The sequence below is a fragment of the Tyto alba genome, unplaced genomic scaffold, assembly GCF_018691265.1.
Source record: "Tyto alba isolate M040663 unplaced genomic scaffold, T.alba_DEE_v4.0 Super-Scaffold_22, whole genome shotgun sequence".
In the NCBI taxonomy this organism is placed as follows: Eukaryota; Metazoa; Chordata; class Aves; order Strigiformes; family Tytonidae; genus Tyto; species Tyto alba.
The window spans coordinates 8,808,559-8,825,879 of NW_024881296.1; the positions used below are offsets into that span (position 1 = coordinate 8,808,559).

The following is a 17,321-nucleotide window of genomic DNA, read 5'->3' on the forward strand; positions in this document are numbered from 1 at the left end:
GGTGTGGTCAAACACTGGATCAGAGGCTCAATATTGGATCAGAGACCATGAAACCGCCATCCTCAAACATAGCCGAACACATGCCTGAGCAACCTGCACTAACCAGCCCTGGGCTAGTACCAAATGACTTTCATGGAACCCTTCCAGCCAGAAGTGTTCTATGATTTTATAGAGATAAAGCAAGCAAACGTACCTCTTTGAATAAATTTAAATACAACATTGGACGTACACCACTGGACAACCATTGGAATTATTTTACACAAGCTTGTATATATTAATGGCTACGCACAAAGCAGACAACTTCAGCTGAAATAGGGAAGAAATTAACGATTATATGCAGCAGTTCTACTGTAACTATTTAAGAAACTATAAAATACTCCATGTTGCATCGAAGACATGTATATCTACAATCTTGTTACTTAAAACCAACATATGTTATCAATCTTTCTGATTTTAGAAAACCGCTTTCTTATTCAAGAAATATCATATTCCTGGGTAAAGTTCTCTGCAAAAGTGTATAAGAGATAAGCATGAAGGATTTGAAGTTTGCAAACACAGCAATGCCTTCTGCCACTTTACACTGTTTCTGGACATAATGTTACCAATGAGCACATTTTCAAGAAATCACAGATTTCAGGTTGGAAGGGCCCTTGGGAGACCTCTAGTCCAAGGCCCTGCTCAAAGCAGGGTTAGCCCTGACGTCAGACCAAGTTGCTCAGGGCATCATCCAGCCGGGGTTTTGAAAAGGAAGGGGAGCACAACCTCCCTTGACAACCCGCTCAACCACTTGACTGCCCTCACGGAGAAAAAGCTTCTCCTTCTCCCCAGTTCGAAACTCTGTTGTTTCAACTTATGCCCACTGTGTCCTGTCCTCCAGCCACGCATTCCCCTGGACAGCCTGACCCATCTTCTTGAGACCTCCTCACAGGTACTGGTAGGTTGCCATCAGACCCCTCAAAGCTTTCTCTTCTCCAGACTGAGACCGGAGATGTTCCTCCCACCAACCTCCCCTTACAGGGAAAGTTCTCCAGCCCTTGCCCACCTTGGGACCCCCAACACTTCCCAACCACCTCACCCTTCACGTGCCCAGAAAACTGCTCCATGAGGAGCTGCTCCACGACTTCCCCGGGGGACCGGAGGGATGCTGACTAGCCCGTCGTTTTCTGAATTATCCTTTCGGCCTTTTTTTCTAAATACGGGTTTGCCTTCCCGGCCAGCCCAACTCACCGATGGCGAAAAAGGTGTCGCGGTCGATGCGCGCAGCCTCGGCGGCGCTGAACATCAGCGAGGGCGCCGGGCCGCGGCTGAGGCGGGCGGCATCGCTCTGGGGCAGCGCGAGCCGCTGCAGCTGCTCCGCCAGGGACGTCATGGCTCCGCGCGCCGGCGGCGGGACCCGCCGCAGAGGCCCGGCGGAAGCACCGGGACCTGCCGCCTCTCCCGCCCCGCTCCCGCTGCGGGGCCCGCCGCTCCTCGGTGGGGCGGGCACGCAGGGAGGGGATAGGGACGGGACGGGCGAGACACGGCCGTCGGCGACTGTCCCGGTCCCCGACACCGACCCGGCTCCGCACCGCTCCCGGCCGCCGCACACGTGGGCTGCGGGCGCCGCCGACCCGGAAGTAGCGTCTCCAGGGGAAGGAAGGAAGAAGGGGAAGGTCCCGCCCCCTCCCCGGCGCGGCGCGTTCCGCGGGGCGGGCGGGTGCGTGGGGGCTTCGTGCGGGTGTGGGGCCGGGGATGTCCTGCCGGTGTCGGGGAAGCAGGCGGCCCCGGCGGCCTAGCCGAGGTGAGGCGGCCCGCAGCGCCGCGGGGAAGGCTCCGTGGGGCCGGCAACGGCGGCAGCGACAGCCCGGGCTGTGCGTGGGGATCCGCTGCACAGCCTCAGCGTGTCTTCGCAGCGAGCGCGCGCGCCGCTGGAGCTGCTCCGCCTTAACATTTTAATGTATCTGAAGGGAGCGAGGCGAGGGCCAGTGCAGGGCTCCCCACAGCAAAAAGGTCTTGAAAGCTGGTGCCGTGTGTCTGGGCGGGATCCCAGCCGCGGAACCACGGCGCCATGTAGGTTGGAAGAGGCCTCCAAAATTCGTCTGAGGGAGCGCCAGAGCAGGGCCAGCTTAGAGCGAGTTGCTCGGAGTTTTGTCCAGTTGCGTTTTCCAAGGGTGGAAATTCCACAGCTTCGCTGAGCCTCTCATCCAAGGTTTGGTTGCCCTCAGATTGAAAAGAAATTCCTAATATTAAAAGCCATGATGTCTCCCAGCAGTTTGCATTCAAGGGTGTGCAGGGTTCTGCAACTGGAAGTCGGTGCACAAAGCCAGAAAGAGAATGTGGCTTGTGACAAACCAGGAGAAGCCTGGAAAAAAAAAAAAAAAAAAAAAAAAAAAAAAAAGGCAAGCAGAAATAAAATTTATCTCAGTTGATGTCAGCGGATGTACAAAATGATACCAAATATAATAATTCCAGCACCAGATCTGTAAAACACAATATATTGCTGAAAAGCTGTATAGCTATAGCAGAAAAATCCAAACTTGTTCACATAGTAAAGCTGCCTTATTTGGCAATCCTTTATCATACAGTAGAAATAACAAACAGCCGATAAAAGTTTAGGGTTGCAGAGAATTGTTTAAGTGCTTAATTTCATCCATTAGGAATATCCACTGATTTCAACAAGACTCTTTGCATGTATTAAGTTAAACCGTTGTAGGAGTGGGAGCAGAGAAGGGAAATGAAACGATGTCTGACTTTGTGCCTGAGTGTATTTTCTGGTGCCTTGTCAGAGAGCTTGTATTGACTATATATCGTGTTACTTCTGACAGGGTGTTCTCTGGATGTAATGACAGCAGTTGCTGAGCTGTTAGGGGTTGATACCACTGCAGTTACAGCAGAGTTAAGGTGTTTGGAGGATATTACTCATTTAATGGGATTGCTATTATTTTTCTGATTGTTCTAGCACTGAGATTCTGATCATCTAGCAAGTGAGCTGGCTAGGGGTGGTATAAACCTGGAGGCCAATTTATTGTACTTTTTCACATTCCCTGTGGCTTCTGTGTACCTTTTTCCTTTATGAAGCCTTCCTGTGGCCTTACTTTTAGCATTGTTTAAACCTGCATAAATATGAATGTTTCCATGTCTAAAAATACCAAACATATAAAATATATAGACTTTTCAAAGGACAGAAAGCTGTTTCTAAAAAAGAAAACCAGTCATTTTTTAGAAATGTGCTTCATTATTTGAGTACTCTAGGCAGAAAGATAAACTAGAAGTTGTAAATGACAAAATGTGTTCAGGTTTTCCAGTATTCCTATCCTGCAATATTCTTTCCTGTGGAGAGCTGCAAGACACAGGTTTTATACCTTTGTGCTTTCTGTTCCATCCTTGTTTAGTTTCAGAGTAAAGCTAGGATTCCCTTTGGAGGTTAATTGGAGGAACAGAGACACCTTTTGCAGGCAGAAAAATATTTGTTCTTGATTTAATTCTAGGAAAGAGTTTCCCGGGAAAAATATAAAACCAGAAAGTCTATTAGGAAATATGCTTAGTTGGCTTTGTAATTCCCCAGTGGTGAAGCTGAATATCAAAGAGGTTTGCTCCATGCTGGCCTACAAAGAGATGCTTTTCTGAACTTAAATCCAAGCCTGTTTTAACCAGTGCCTTTAGCTTCTCAGTGCCTGCATCATCACACAGCTAGACTGTATGGGTGGAATTCTTGTAGCCATTCTACAGCTGAGATCAGCTCTGCTGATGGCTCCTATTAAGCTGCGTTTGGCAGATTAGATTGTCTGTTAAAAAATCTTGAAGTCTTAGAACATTAATTGTCATACGCTAATTTTTATTTGGAAAAAAGTTACCTGTTTCAAGCGTTTTCCGTAAGCCTATTTGCTCATAAGCATTGGTGTCTTTAAAAATATTTGATCGAGAAATGCAAACACTATTAAGCTTTTAATGTTCTTTACATCTGGGTAAAGTTATGCTACTGCTGGAGCAAATATCATTGATGTCTTTATATAGATAAAGATCTAGTCTTTATATTCCTTTCCTTCCAACTCACCTCACCAGCTGTACATATATAGAGCTATAACTGCCTTGATAAGTAACACAACCCAGTAGGAGGAAATTGGTGGAACGAAGTGATGCTAAGGAACCCTCGTCCCACTGTGTGCATGTCAGAGGTTTTATACAGACTAGGGCTTGTTCTGCCCTGTAGACCGAGTTCCCATTAGGTGCGCTCCCAGAATGCATCTTCTGGTATGGTTTCATGTGTAGGCAACAGATGGGAAGGGATTTCATTTAAAGAGGAGAAGGGAATCACTTCTGTTACAAAAAAAGGACTGTTCAGTTGCAATTGATTGTAATATGTCAAAATGAAGGTAAAGAAATGAGTACTACCTATACAATTTTCTGGTTACATACAAAGTTGGAGAGTGTTTGTATTAATCATAGAATCATAGAATGGTTTGGGTCAGAAGGGACCTTAAAGATCACCTCGTTCCAAACCCCCTGCCGTGGGTAGGAATACCTTCCATTACATCAGGTTGCTCAAAGACCCGTCCAACCTGGCCCTGAGTACTTCCAGGTTGGGGGCATCTCTCTTAAGTACTCTCAAAAGCTCATTAATTCATTTGTGAAGATGATGCTTCTTTTTCCTTCTTGCACCACCTCCTGTAATCTAGTTCTGTTCACCATGATTTTGGACTGCTGAAACAGTTCTGGAGGAGATGGAAGAGAGCCACCTTCTGTGCACTTCACCATCGCTTGCTAATAATCTTGGTATGTTCCCTGACATTTCCCCATGCCATTTCTGAAGGGGAATGTGAGAATGCCTGACATCGAAAATATGATCTGATTGCAGCGTAATGAAGTAATAATAAAACCTTTCTAGGATATGCAAAGGAGACTGTAACTTCCTTAGAGGGTATCAAGTCCTCTAACTTTTTAAGCAAAAGTAGGTGTTAAGAGATAGGTGTGTTTACTGTGGTTATATGTATGCTAACTGACCTGTAAACCATTCTGTGTTCTGGAGCAGTGGCTCGAACATCTTGTCAGCCAAGGTAGTCTTATTGTCAAGGGATATGTTTTGTTTTGCTATTGGTTGTAGGAGGCATGCCAAAGTCTTGTTGTTTTGGAAGCTACACAGTTACATTTGCTACTCTGAGCAAATCTGTGTACTTTGTTCTTAATTCGTGTACCTGTCTGCTCCCTACTGGAAGTTTATCATTTATAAGAATACATCTGTGGTCTCTGGATTTATAGAGTCACTGTAATTATCAGGAAGAACAGTGCTTTATTGTGTACTTTAAGGTTGCAGTAATGTATTTTTCTGTGTTTTCAGTTCTGTTCTCTGTGACAATGCAGCAGTCACCCTTCACCTCTGGACATTGTGAAATGATGGACAGTACCCTTCTGCAGCATATACATTCATAAGGCCCTGAGGCCATTATTCCTTTGGCTAAGCAAGAGATTGGAGCCATTTTATCATGTAGCAACACAAATAAATAAAACGAGAGAGTTGCAATTTGTTTTCCCTGTCTACCCTTCCTCCCCTAAGGGCTTGATCTTTTTATGCTTACATTAGTGAAACTCAGGAGTAATTTCGATGAGGTCAGTGAAGCTGTATGAGCGCACAGCTGATGTAACAGGAGGCAGAAACAATCAAGCATAATTTGGTGGTGGTTGAGGTTACAGAGAATTGCAGTTCTCATTGCTGGAAGAGGACTGAAGGGAGAATAATTCTCCAGTTGAACTGAAGGGCTGGAAGGAGCTCCCTTGCTAGGCAGTGTATCAAGCACGTCATCGACTTACTGACCACTGTGGCAGGCAGTATCACGTTTCCCTGGCTTTTCTTGGAAAATCTATTGCAGCTTCCCCCAGCCATAAATTCTCATGTGTAGCTGCATTCCAGATCTAATAATAAATAGAAACCCTCTGGATGGGGTGGTGGGAAGCTATTTTGGGGATTTTACTGTATTAAAGGCTTTCTGATATGGTAATATAAACTGATGGCTTTTGAATCAAAATTGTTGTAAAGGAAGCTTTTAAATATCCAATCTAGATAAGGAGAAATAAACCCCAAATAAACAAAACTAGCTTCAGCTGTACACATGCAGAGAAAGCATCAGCTTGAAAAGGGTAGGCAGTAGTCATCTTTGTAACTCTGTATCCACTTGAGGTAGGTCTAGTTTGTCCCAAAAGCACCAGGGAGAGTAAGGAAGACAAATGGAGATGGTGAAAAATGGAAGAAAACAGCGGTCTTTTCAGTGCTAAGCTACTTTGCGAATTGTGATTTTTTTGTTTATTGTGTAAAAAGTTAACTAGAAAGTTGGATTTTAACAACTGCACAATCATCGCAATGAAAAACATGAAAATATCTCTCATGATTGCCGTGACTGTTGTAGTCCTTCGTCATCATTTGATGTTTCTTAGGCTGGGAAATATAATACTGTGTGTATATGTTAGCTGTTTATTATTATGAAAAGATACCTGTGCCAGACAATCTACTGAGAGAGTAGGTGTCATAGATCTACTGTGTGGTATTTGTGAGTCACAGTGTTTAATGCATTGGGAGAACTTGGTAATCAGAGTGCAGCAACGTGGCCATTAGGGACTTGGATGTAATAAGCAGTAAGGAGAGTATTGCGTACTAGACATGTCTCATCTTTCATAGCAGGGCTGTAAACAGAAAAAGAGACAATAAACTGAAGGATGGGAAGAAGGAAAAAGTGATCAATAAGGAACCAGCTTTAACACAGTGTGCTTTTCTTACTGTCTTGCTATCGCCTCCCTCAATTGCCTGTTATTCAAGCAACTGACAGGCCTTGGAATAGCAGTACATCTCATATGGTGCAGCTACCCATTCCCAACCTGCAGCTGTTCAAACCTCTATTTGCTTGTCAGCCAGCCATTTGCTGCAGTTTGTTTGAAATGCTGAGATGAATCACAGCTCTTTCCCTGAAGGAGAAATAGTGTCATTCCTATCAGATGCACTAAATACAAATTTCAGCCTTTTCCCAGGCTGGCCATTGAAGCCAGTGCTGCTTTCATTTCTTTATTTGCCCCAGTCATTGTCAGTCAATGGGCCTTTTCCATACCTGGTGAAGATGTGGTTTGAACTAGAATGAGCTCACAATTTTATATGATAATGCCTGAAAACAATATGTTCCACATTCAGCAGCAGAGAGGAGAATATATATCTTCCAGTTTTGCTGTTCAGTTATATTCAGTTACATATTTTTATTTATCCACTTTCTAAAGTTTATTTATTTTACCTATTTTTGTGTAGAATTGAGTTATTCATTCATGTAACACCTAGCACAGTGCCACTGTGAACACTTTTTAACTGAACATTTTTGAATGCATATATATATATATGGGAGATATTAATACTGTAATATTTTAAAAGTATTTAAAAGAAAGTGCATTTCTGTGATACTGGATTATGCAAAGTACCTGCAATCACAAAAATCCCCCAAATTTTTCGCCGCATTTCAGTGCCATTTTAAAAAATGTTTGGCTTTTGTATTTGCTTTCATTGTGCATTGGAACTGTTCATGCTGTTACGTATCTTGGGAATTCTTGGGGAAAAACCCTGTTATTAAAAGAAATAGTGTGTTTGATTTAGATGGTGAGGGCATGCAACTGAGTTTTACTGATAAGTCTAGATTTCCAGATTTGCTGATTTACTAGAGGTGCCATGCTTTCAGAGTTAAAATAGTGGCCCTGCTGTCTCGAGATGATATAAAGGCTTTGTGCTGCCTTTCATAAAATAGTCTTGACAACTGGAAATGTTCTTGATAACAGCTAATAACTCTTACTGGCAAAAGTATATGTCAGTGTTTTCTCCAAAGCATTTCTTATTCTGTCATTCTGCATGTATTGTGTATGCCAGAGACTTAAGTTATCTGCAGAGAAACTACTAGAGAGAGACTTACAGGCCCAGTGACAACAGAGGCAATTCCTTGGACACACGGAGAGGAGGGTGTTATTTCTGCAGAAGGCTTGAAAGGCGCTTAGTATAGTGGGTAAGAAGGCAGCCTGCTCTTGAACATATAGTGGAGGGGAGTGTGTGGAGCTAAGAATGATTTAAAAGAGGTGCTGATACACCTCTTTTAAATAAGCCTGGTGGCCAGAGACAAAGCAGTTCCTGCTGCAATGCTCTCAAATACTGCACAGGAGAGGTTACGCTCCAGAATCTTTCCTGCTTTACTTGTGGTGAGATCCTTTTGGTTTGCAATACCTGCTGATTCTTAACAGTATGGTGATGTATGTGCCTTGTTTCAGTCTATAGAGGGGGAACAAAACATTTTAAACAATTTGTGACTCCTTTAATCTTTAAAATGTGCCTAATCTGTCTGCGTCACTGTAACACAGTTAAAGACTCTTGTGTGAACTACAACAGACAGACCTGAGGTGCAAAACATGATCTCCTTTCTTGAGTAGAAGCTGTAGTGATTATGTAACTGTTAGGCTGTACTGGAAACCTTTAGTGCTTTCCTTAACGTTTTCTATGAACTGTCTTCCAATTCAGAACTAATTTATAATTACTTAATTTATAATGCATTTGTAATTAGTTATAGAGCAGATATCTTAAAAGAACATCAAGCTCACAAGTCAGTTAATTGTGCACTATGCTGGAGCTAAGTTTTCCAAGCAATCTTAATTCAGCTGCTTTGTATGTATCACAATGCAGACTTTAATTGCATAGTCACAAACTAGTTTTTCTCCAGAAATCCTGCTTTGTTCAGTGTGTTGCGTAAGCAGTGCTCTACAGCATTATGATTTCTCTTTTTTATTCAGTGAAGGTCTGTTGCGCTCAGTTGAAGCATGTTCATAAATGCATAATTTACGATTTTCAGTTCTGGTCATCACAGTATTTGTACGTGTCTTCAAGTATTCCAGATCTATTGGGCATTTGATTTTCATACTTCCTTATACTTCATAGTGTTGGTATTATTCCTGGTCTACAGAAAGAAAACATGCTCCAAACTGTTCATAGTTCCATTTCCTCCTCCAGTGGATAGTTTTAGGATAATGAATGCTGGTACTATGGAATTTGTCTTTTCCCTGAAGTGCTTTACAAAGTACAATTACATGCTGTTGTTTCGCCCAATGAATAGGCCTGGTGTTTTGAACCTTTAAGCCCATCAGAATCCTATATTTGTTTGGTATTTCCATCATGCATTGTTTTAAACAGTCTCTGCTGCAATTGAAAGTGCAGTCTATGACCCTCCTGACTTCCACCACTGGTATTTTAGCAGTAAAAAGTCAGGCCATGCAAATTTAGGGCCCGATGAGCCTAGTTTTCCATCGATCATCTGTGTGCCAGGGTTACCTCTGAAGGAGATATAAAGGGGATTGCTGTGCCATGGGGAACAAATTAAAAAGTCTCCTGGTGTTCTCGAAGTGCATTTGTAACTGAATAGTCTCCCCTAGAAAAGTCCAAGACATATTTAAATCCATCCGTTTGAACTACAAAGTAAGCTTTCTGCTGAATGCTTTTCTCGTGGGAAAAGAGGCCAGGGGAAGATGTGTTCAGACTATCTCAACTGAAAAATGAATTCCAGAGTTTGCTATAAATACATGCGGAGCCTTACAGCCTACAAAGGTAGGTTTACCTTTGTGCTAGTTGCTGATTCCACCTCCAGTAACTATTGTCCATATGGACTGGAAAAATACCTAGAACCGCGTCTGGCTTGAAAAAAACCAAACGCTTGAGTTTGGTTCAGTTATGAAATTCTGGAAGATTACAGCTATTCCAGATTTAACTATGGGACATAACAGAGATCTAGACAGCACATTAGCACAGCTCCATGGCATTTATCCTATAGGCAAACTGGTTTCAAAGTGAAGAAACACGCAAATACTCTCCGTTCCTCCTTTGCTTATGCTAAACTGGACTTAGACAGGGAGAGAGGTGAGCCAATTAAGAAACAAAGGACTTGTCCACACTCAGAGGGATTGAGAATATACAAGATCCTTCACCATGAGTAGGTTATTGCTGGTAGGTCTCAAGAGCAACCATTCTCATACTGGAAAGTATGCGGTGCAGAACTGATACCCGTAGCTCCTGAGATGAGAATAGGGCTGAAATTAGTGAGAGAGATCATAGTTGGACAGGGAACAACTGTCTTCAGAACAGGAATTGGAAAATCCAGACCTTGCTGCTTTCATGTTGGGCATGGCAGGAACTTGCTCGTTTTCTCAGTGCTGATTCTTAATACTCCAGAGTGTCAGAATAAAGCTTTGTTGGACAGGAGGTAAGGACAACAGTTCTGGAAAATAAAAACTCACACTATGCGTGTTGCAAAAAGAACATGTTATCCCTGTTTGGCAGTAATTCAGCTTGTGCCTAATGCTGCCTTATGCAGGGATGAATTTGCCTCTTTTACTAATCTTTGTATCACTCCTGTGGAATGAATAATAAGTAGCTAGTATTCATTTTTACAGACTGGCAATTCATTCAATCAGGTTGCCTTCCTGAGTGTGTAACTTTAATTTCACTGATGTTAGTGAAATTGCTATTGGTGTATCTGCAAAAAGAAATAAGGGCATTGAGACTGCAACTTGTCTAAGGTCATTGAGTCAATCGGTACAAATGCTGAGTTTGGAACACAGCGGTGTCTGATATCCAGTGCCCATATCCTGTGCCCATAATCTCTACCTCATACCTCAGTGATTTAAAACCTGCCAGGTTTCATCTGTGCCCCTTAGATAATTATTGTCTGGAAACTCTGACTTAGTTGATGATGTTTGTTTCTAGATAAATAAAGCCATGTTGTCTGTGCATTCTTTATCTCATGCACACATCTCTGTTCTCTTTTCTCAGGGTGACCAAAACTATTGCTGGGTGATACTGTGTGTTTTTAGACAAAATAGTCTCAGGTAAATCAGTTATGGGTCACAGGCTGGCTCACTAATGGAATTTTTTAACTGGTTGTATTCATGAAGTACAAATTCTATAGTGAGTTGCAGGCTTTCGCATTGCCCTAGTTGCAGAGTTTCTTCCTTGCTTAGTATCTTTGTGTGGTGAGGCTAAGCCAACGTAAACCAGGATCACAGCCAGGATTCTGAGAGCACATGATGGTGTGAAGGTTGCTTCAGAAGGTTTGCAATAGGCCATGCTATACCCCTAGCCCTGCCCCTTGCATTCTCATCACCAAACCGTTTTTAAAATCCCGGTTCTGTCTCACCATTTTTTCCGATCTTACGCCAGCACTATTTGTAGTTTCCCCACCTGTTACTGTGTGTATTACGTTGTAACTGCTTGCATATTGCTCTGCAACTTCAGTGTGCTAACAGGCTGACTGCAGTGTTGTGTATAAATTACCATATACATTTCCCAGTTTTTCCTTTGATGTTACATTTCAAATCTGTGCAAAGCATCTATCAAAGCTTCTGATATTATGTAGCTCACGATTAATCTGTCTTTGTGAGTTGCATCTGCCCAGACAAGAACCATTAAACAAAAAAGGCACCCTCAGGAGGCTAGCTCCAGGGACAAGGGAGTTCAGGTATCATGGTTTCTTCTGAAATTTTTAATAGAAATATGTCAGAATGTGAGGTCCGAGGGCTGTTATCATTCATGAAAGCTATGATCTTGTGTAGCGCTGCCCAGCAGTCTCCATCCCTAGAGGGTTTGCCGCTGGTACATTGCATCTTTCAGCACTCACCCTGCAGTTTGCCACTGTTGCTGTCACGGTACTGCCTAGTGATGCTGTCGCACAGACCAGGTGTTGAATGTTCCCTTCCAGTAGCTGCCCTGAAGCTTCTCTGAGAGTCAGGGCCATCCGCTGCACGGGCTGCAAGGCCGCAAGCACGGCCCCGTAAGCAGTAGGGACATCCCCTCCAGAGTATGAGGGACCCTCAGTGCCTGAGCAAGCCTGACATACTGGAATAACGCTAGGCATTTTTGGGTGCAGGCCACACACGGACCTGTGAGACAAACATGGAGGTGGAGGTGTACGGTAGGTAAAGCACACTGTAATCATAATTGTTCTGTAGGCCCCTCAGGGCTTTTAGACAGAGAAAGCCTCTGCTCCAGAGAATTTGTGTTCTGGGTGGACGTTAAGGACCAAAGGAAGAGGTGCTGACGCTATTTTGGAGACGGGAGGCTACCGCACAACAAGCTTATTCCTCTTTCTCTTGGTGGGAGTAGTCTAATGGGCCAACACTTAGCTTTTTCAGAAAATTTTATCTGAATTGACTTGCTCAAGGTCACATAGGGTATCTTAAGCTGGTATGGATCACCCCATGTCTCAGCCCCGTGATTTTCCTTCCGCACAAAGGGTTGGCAAAAGCCAGTGATCTCAGTGCAGTCAGCATTTTCTCCATACTCCTGAAGCCCCAGCTATGCTTTGGTAGTATTTGTCTGTCCTATAAATGTTTCTTGCTGCACTTCATCCATGGCTGAGTTTCAGGGACAGTGTAAGTTGTCTCTATATATAGCTGATGAAACACTTTAGGATCTTCTGACAATGTCAGTTGTTAATATGAAGCCAGCAATACATTTTTTGGAGATCTTTCTCCATTTTTATTCAAAACCTGTCATTCATAATAGTATACTTTAAAATAAATAATTATAATATATACTTAGTTTCTGTATAGTGAATATCACCACACATGCTTCTCTTCTCTGCTCTCTTTCTACCTTCCTTCTGTACGTGTTCATTTTGGGAATATGAAATGAGTTTAACATTTATTCATATTATCTTTATAGATTGAATTTAATTCTCCCCCCCCCCCCCCCCCCAAACTTACAAAATAGCCTGTTTCTTATACTGAAGAAGGTAGGTTGTGTTTATTCTTTTGGAGGAAAAAAAAAGGGTTATTTCTCCCAAACTTTAATAAAAACTATCGCACCCCACCTTTCTGCTTAGCTTTGTTTGGGAAATTTATGTCTAATGTTTAATAGAATCCAAGATTTTGGCCCAATCTAAATTATCAGTGTTTTCTTTAAATAATTCAGTTTTTGTTGGATGAGCTTTAAACTAGTGGACATTTGCTACAAGCAAAAGTACCTTTTAAGTGACAGTTATGACATGCTGTGAAAATAAAAGGGCTTTTTGATCCCTCTTTTAAGATTCTGTTAACAGTTTACACAAAAGAACGATCACTTTGAATTTATTTTCTTTTATCTTTCATTGACTTCTTTCTTGAGAAACCATTCTACTGTTCATTTTCACAAAGAAACAGGCCATGCCTTTGGAAAGATGATTGCTTAAGGACTCACCAACTTATTGAGGTCTCACAAGGTTCTTTATCTTCCCGTGGCCTTTCTGAGACAGTTCTGGTGGATGTGAACTATTGTGTTCCTACACAGAAGTGTTACAGCTGAAACTAATGGCGATCATTTCCGCATCAGTTGATTGTTTCACAGGTGATTGTTTAAGTAGAGAAATCTGGCTGATATCATATTCTAAATGTCACTAAGTTCAAATAGAAGAATGACCAGAAGAAATGTTTAAGTGTTCAGCGTTTTTGAAGTTTCATTAAAAAGTTGCAGCTTTATTCTCATCCTAAGATCTTGTGAGAGGGAAAGATAACAGATTGAAAGGATTGAAAGTCTGATGAACAGTGAAAATATGGAGGGGTTCCTGAGAGAATGATATGATGGCTTTTGGGGAGCAGATGGATGTTAAATACAAACTGCGTGAAGCAAGTTACATTTCATTTAAAAAAATATAATGGTTGATATAGGAGGTGGAAAGTGTGCTTCCTTTAGTTAGAAAAAACCTTTTATTCTCAAGGAGAGTAATGCAGAGTGTGCCAGGAGGCTTTTGCTTAGGTGGTACTAGATTCAAAGATCCTTCATAAGTTGGAACTGTGATAAGAAATACTGAGTGCGTTCACCCACAGACCTGCTGCTCCTGTTAGGAAAGTTCTGGCCTTCTTGGTGCTCCTCATGCATGGGAAATGATATCTTGCTGCCACAGTGTTCTCCTGGGCTAAAGGCATTCTCCTGGGTTGGCTCTTACTAGCATTTATGTTAGCATGAACTACTGCACATCTTTTGCCAAATAAAAGACAAAAGTAGTTGACAATTAAGCTGTGCTATCTCCATTTCTGATCTCCCTGTGCCACTTTATTTCTTCTAATCTATTTGGCAGTCATGAGCATGTTTTTTGTCTTACCACATTGTAAGCAATCTGTGTCATTTCTGCCCCAAATGTACCTGCTGACTCTTGGGTGTCTTGACATGTCAGCTTAAAATTCCATAGCTATATGATTCACTGTGTTTCTTCCTCTTTCTCTACTTGGGACTTTTGTCCTTTGTCTTCTGCTCAGCTTGCTTATTTCTGTTTTGATTTAATCTTCTTTCTCCTTAGGCACACAGAGTTTGTAGCTGTGTGACCACCAGCTTTAGTGGGGATAGTCCTAACCTACCTCTGATGTGGGAATAAGCTGGTTGAAGCACACTGCTTTCTTCATACTGCTCTGCTGGACACAGCTTTCCTTTTCTCTAGGTGAGCTGGAAGAGGCAGCTCCCTTTCCACTTCAAGTATGGCGTCAGAGTTCCATTTTGGCTCTCTTTCCACTACGAACCTCCATTCATATGCTTCTCATTACTATCTGCACAGTTCGTTTATAAAATTAAATTAAAGTAGTAAACAAAATACCAGATACACCTCCTAAAGCTCCATCTATAAATATCTCCCCTGCCTACTCATGCTGTCTGATTAAGGGGCAGTAAGCAGTTATTTAGAGAACCTAAAACAGGTCAAATTCCATCAAGATAGGCAGTTTTTTTAAAATGGGGATATTCTGTTTATCTTCCTGTTTCATAGGTAAAAAGTCTACCTCTCTCAAAGTGCAAACTGACAAAGTTGAAGCACCCTGTTTTGACATCTTGAGAATTAAAATTCTGATTTTTTTTTTTTAATCCAAAATGAACTAACATAACCTACCCAATGTGGATTTTGAAATACTTGCCCCTTATAGAAAAATGTGGGTTTACTACTCCTATTTGGAATTAACTTGAATATTTCTGATCTCTCAGACTGGCTGATAGATACCGTGGTTCTAGCTGTTGGTTCCTTGGAACAATGAATACAGTTTTGTTTTGTTTGTTCTGTTATGAAAGTACTAAGTTTACCTCTGTACCAAGTGAACGTGAAAAAATGAACAGTACCTTTACAGCAATGGCTAGCTATGTTTTGAGCAAATCTGTTTTTTTTTTTTATGAAAAAACTCAAGCTTCTTTCCAAATCCTAGAAAATTTGGGTAGGTTTCCCCTTGGTTTCCAGAAAGCTAGGCATAGGTCTGACCCCAGTCCTAATCCACAGTGTGATCGGATACTCCTTGTCATCATAACGCCGCAGTTTTTATTTCATGACACAGGCACTCTGGCCTGTGTTATAGGATGGGGGCCAACAACTAAGACGTGGCTTTTAACTAGTACCTCCCTGTAGGCAGCCGCCGGTATCCATGGGGCTCACCAGTACCGCGCAGCGGGCGGTGGTGCCGGCTCCGTCCCCGTTGATGCCCAGAGTGGGCTGTGCGAGGAGGGGCACGGGGCTGGCTGCAGCGAGGTCACGGGTCTTGTCAGTGCAGGAGGGCTCTTTGCACAGGAGGCAGCTCTGGTCTGGAGCATTGCCGCTTTACGTCTATACTTCTGGGACCTCTCTGTCTTCTTCCTGCTTTTCCTCTCCTGTGCCCTGTACAGTGAATGAGAAGAAATGGTTTTATTGACTTCAAAGGCTTAAATAGTCATTTAGGTGATTGAAATTGGGCATGTATCGCAAACCACAGCTGGCTACCCAGCTGTAAAAATAAACCACACAAATTACACCAGCATACACATAATGTGTACATACATTCAATATTTTGGTTTGTAATTGCTGTTTGATGTTGTCTGAGAGTATCCTAAGAGAATGCTCATCTGCACTTGAACAAAACAGTGTAGGCATAGCGTTCGTCAACGTTTGCTTCATTATATAGATGGAAACGTAGCAACACTGAGAATATTTGCATTGAGCAGGTGAAAAGCATGTGGTTCTGACTTTGCTGCTTAGATTTGGAATTTGGCTTTGAGACTGTTTATCTTACAGTCTGTACATCGATCTTTGGAAGTTCAGCCTGCTTTGACTGCATGAAACGTTGCAATCCTCTTCTGAATTCCAGTTTGCAAACCTTGGTGCTGCATTTATCAAGGTTTTTTTGAGCTGATGGGTAGGTATTAGCTGTGCATGTACGCATGTTCTAAATTGCATAGATTTACAGGATAGAAGGTGACTTGGCAGAAAGCAGAGCTTTAGTTAGCAATACAAAGTGGAGGACATGTGTTGTCTAGTTGTTAATTATTCTGGTTATTCATTCACATTGGCTTGGAGACTATGGTTGCCTTTACTGAACATAGTTCTCCCTTCTATCTGTCTTTTATGGCTTCCAAAAGCTCAGCTTTGGTGAGCATTTTCTTTTTCTAAGTAAGGTTTGATTGTATCCAGTGTGGACACTGCTGGAGAGGATGACCTTGGCTGATGATAGGTGCAGACCTTAATGTCAGGCTGCGAGAAGCGCATGGTCAGCTTGCCAATTCCCAGAAGAGACATTGTTGCCAGGGCAACTGAAATGATATGACATGGGAGATACACGGCACTCTTGCCAGGATGCTTGATCTCAGTGCTATCGTTTTGGATTTTACCCCGTGGAAAGCTTGGGTAAATGGTTCCTGTCACACATTTGTGAAGTTATTGGTTCCACAGACCTCTGTATGTGCTTCTTGGTGCCTGCTGTGGGGATGTACTGAGCGTGTTTCCTGGATGAAAAAGATGTGTGTTGCTTTTCTAAGTTGTGGTTCTGTACTTTCTGGTTTAATTCCAGACCTGACCTCCGCTGGAACTTGGGTGGCCTTGTCTGCGCTGGCTCTTGTGATCCCTAAATCAGAAAAGGCAAGCATGTAGTGACTCAAGGGGCTCCCACAGACTTCAGACTAATGATAAGCAGCGTCAGGCTACATTAGTGAATCATAGATGGGTCTTGAGAAGTAGAAAGACACGTCACTAGCTAAAAAAAAAAAAAAAAAAAGAAAAGAAAAAAAAAAAAACAACGAAACAAAAACCCACACAAAAACCTCCCAAGCAAACAAAAACCGGACAGGTATTTCGTCAAATTGGAAGGAGAGACGGACAGACGGAGGCGTAGACAGTCATTTTTGGCCGGAGCGCTTAGGGGCAGCGCGCGGGCCGCCCGGCCCTGGCGGGAGCGGCGGAGGCGCCCCGCGCGCGCGGGGGGGTGGTGCGGGCCGGCGCGAGGGAGGGCGCCCCCGCCGCCCGCGGCCGCCGCCGCGCCACGTGACCGCCCGGCGGGGATAATAAGGCGCAGCAATGAGCCGCGCCGGGCTTCTC

General features: G+C 42.9%; 1 protein-coding gene and 1 long non-coding RNA gene across 3 annotated transcripts in view; one reads left to right on the forward strand and one right to left on the reverse strand.

The window, feature by feature from the left end:
* Positions 1–1,583, reverse strand: part of HEATR1 (HEAT repeat containing 1) — a 39,051-nt gene extending 37,468 nt beyond the window's left edge. Inside the window, exon 1 of the mRNA XM_033008588.2 lies at positions 1,228–1,583. Within this exon, the coding sequence (XP_032864479.2) occupies positions 1,228–1,369 (142 nt within the window). The 5' untranslated portion in view covers positions 1,370–1,583. The remainder of the gene's footprint in view (positions 1–1,227) is intronic.
* A 67-nt stretch (positions 1,584–1,650) lies between these two features.
* On the forward strand, positions 1,651–5,497 carry LOC116965445. Of its 2 annotated transcripts, none has more exons than XR_004409362.2 (3): positions 1,651–2,188; positions 4,656–4,752; positions 5,315–5,497. It is a non-coding gene; the product is annotated as an uncharacterized LOC116965445 (long non-coding RNA). The 2 variants fall into 2 exon arrangements; XR_006165572.1 differs by having other exon boundaries at positions 1,661–1,780.
* Positions 5,498–17,321: the final 11,824 nt, after the last annotated feature.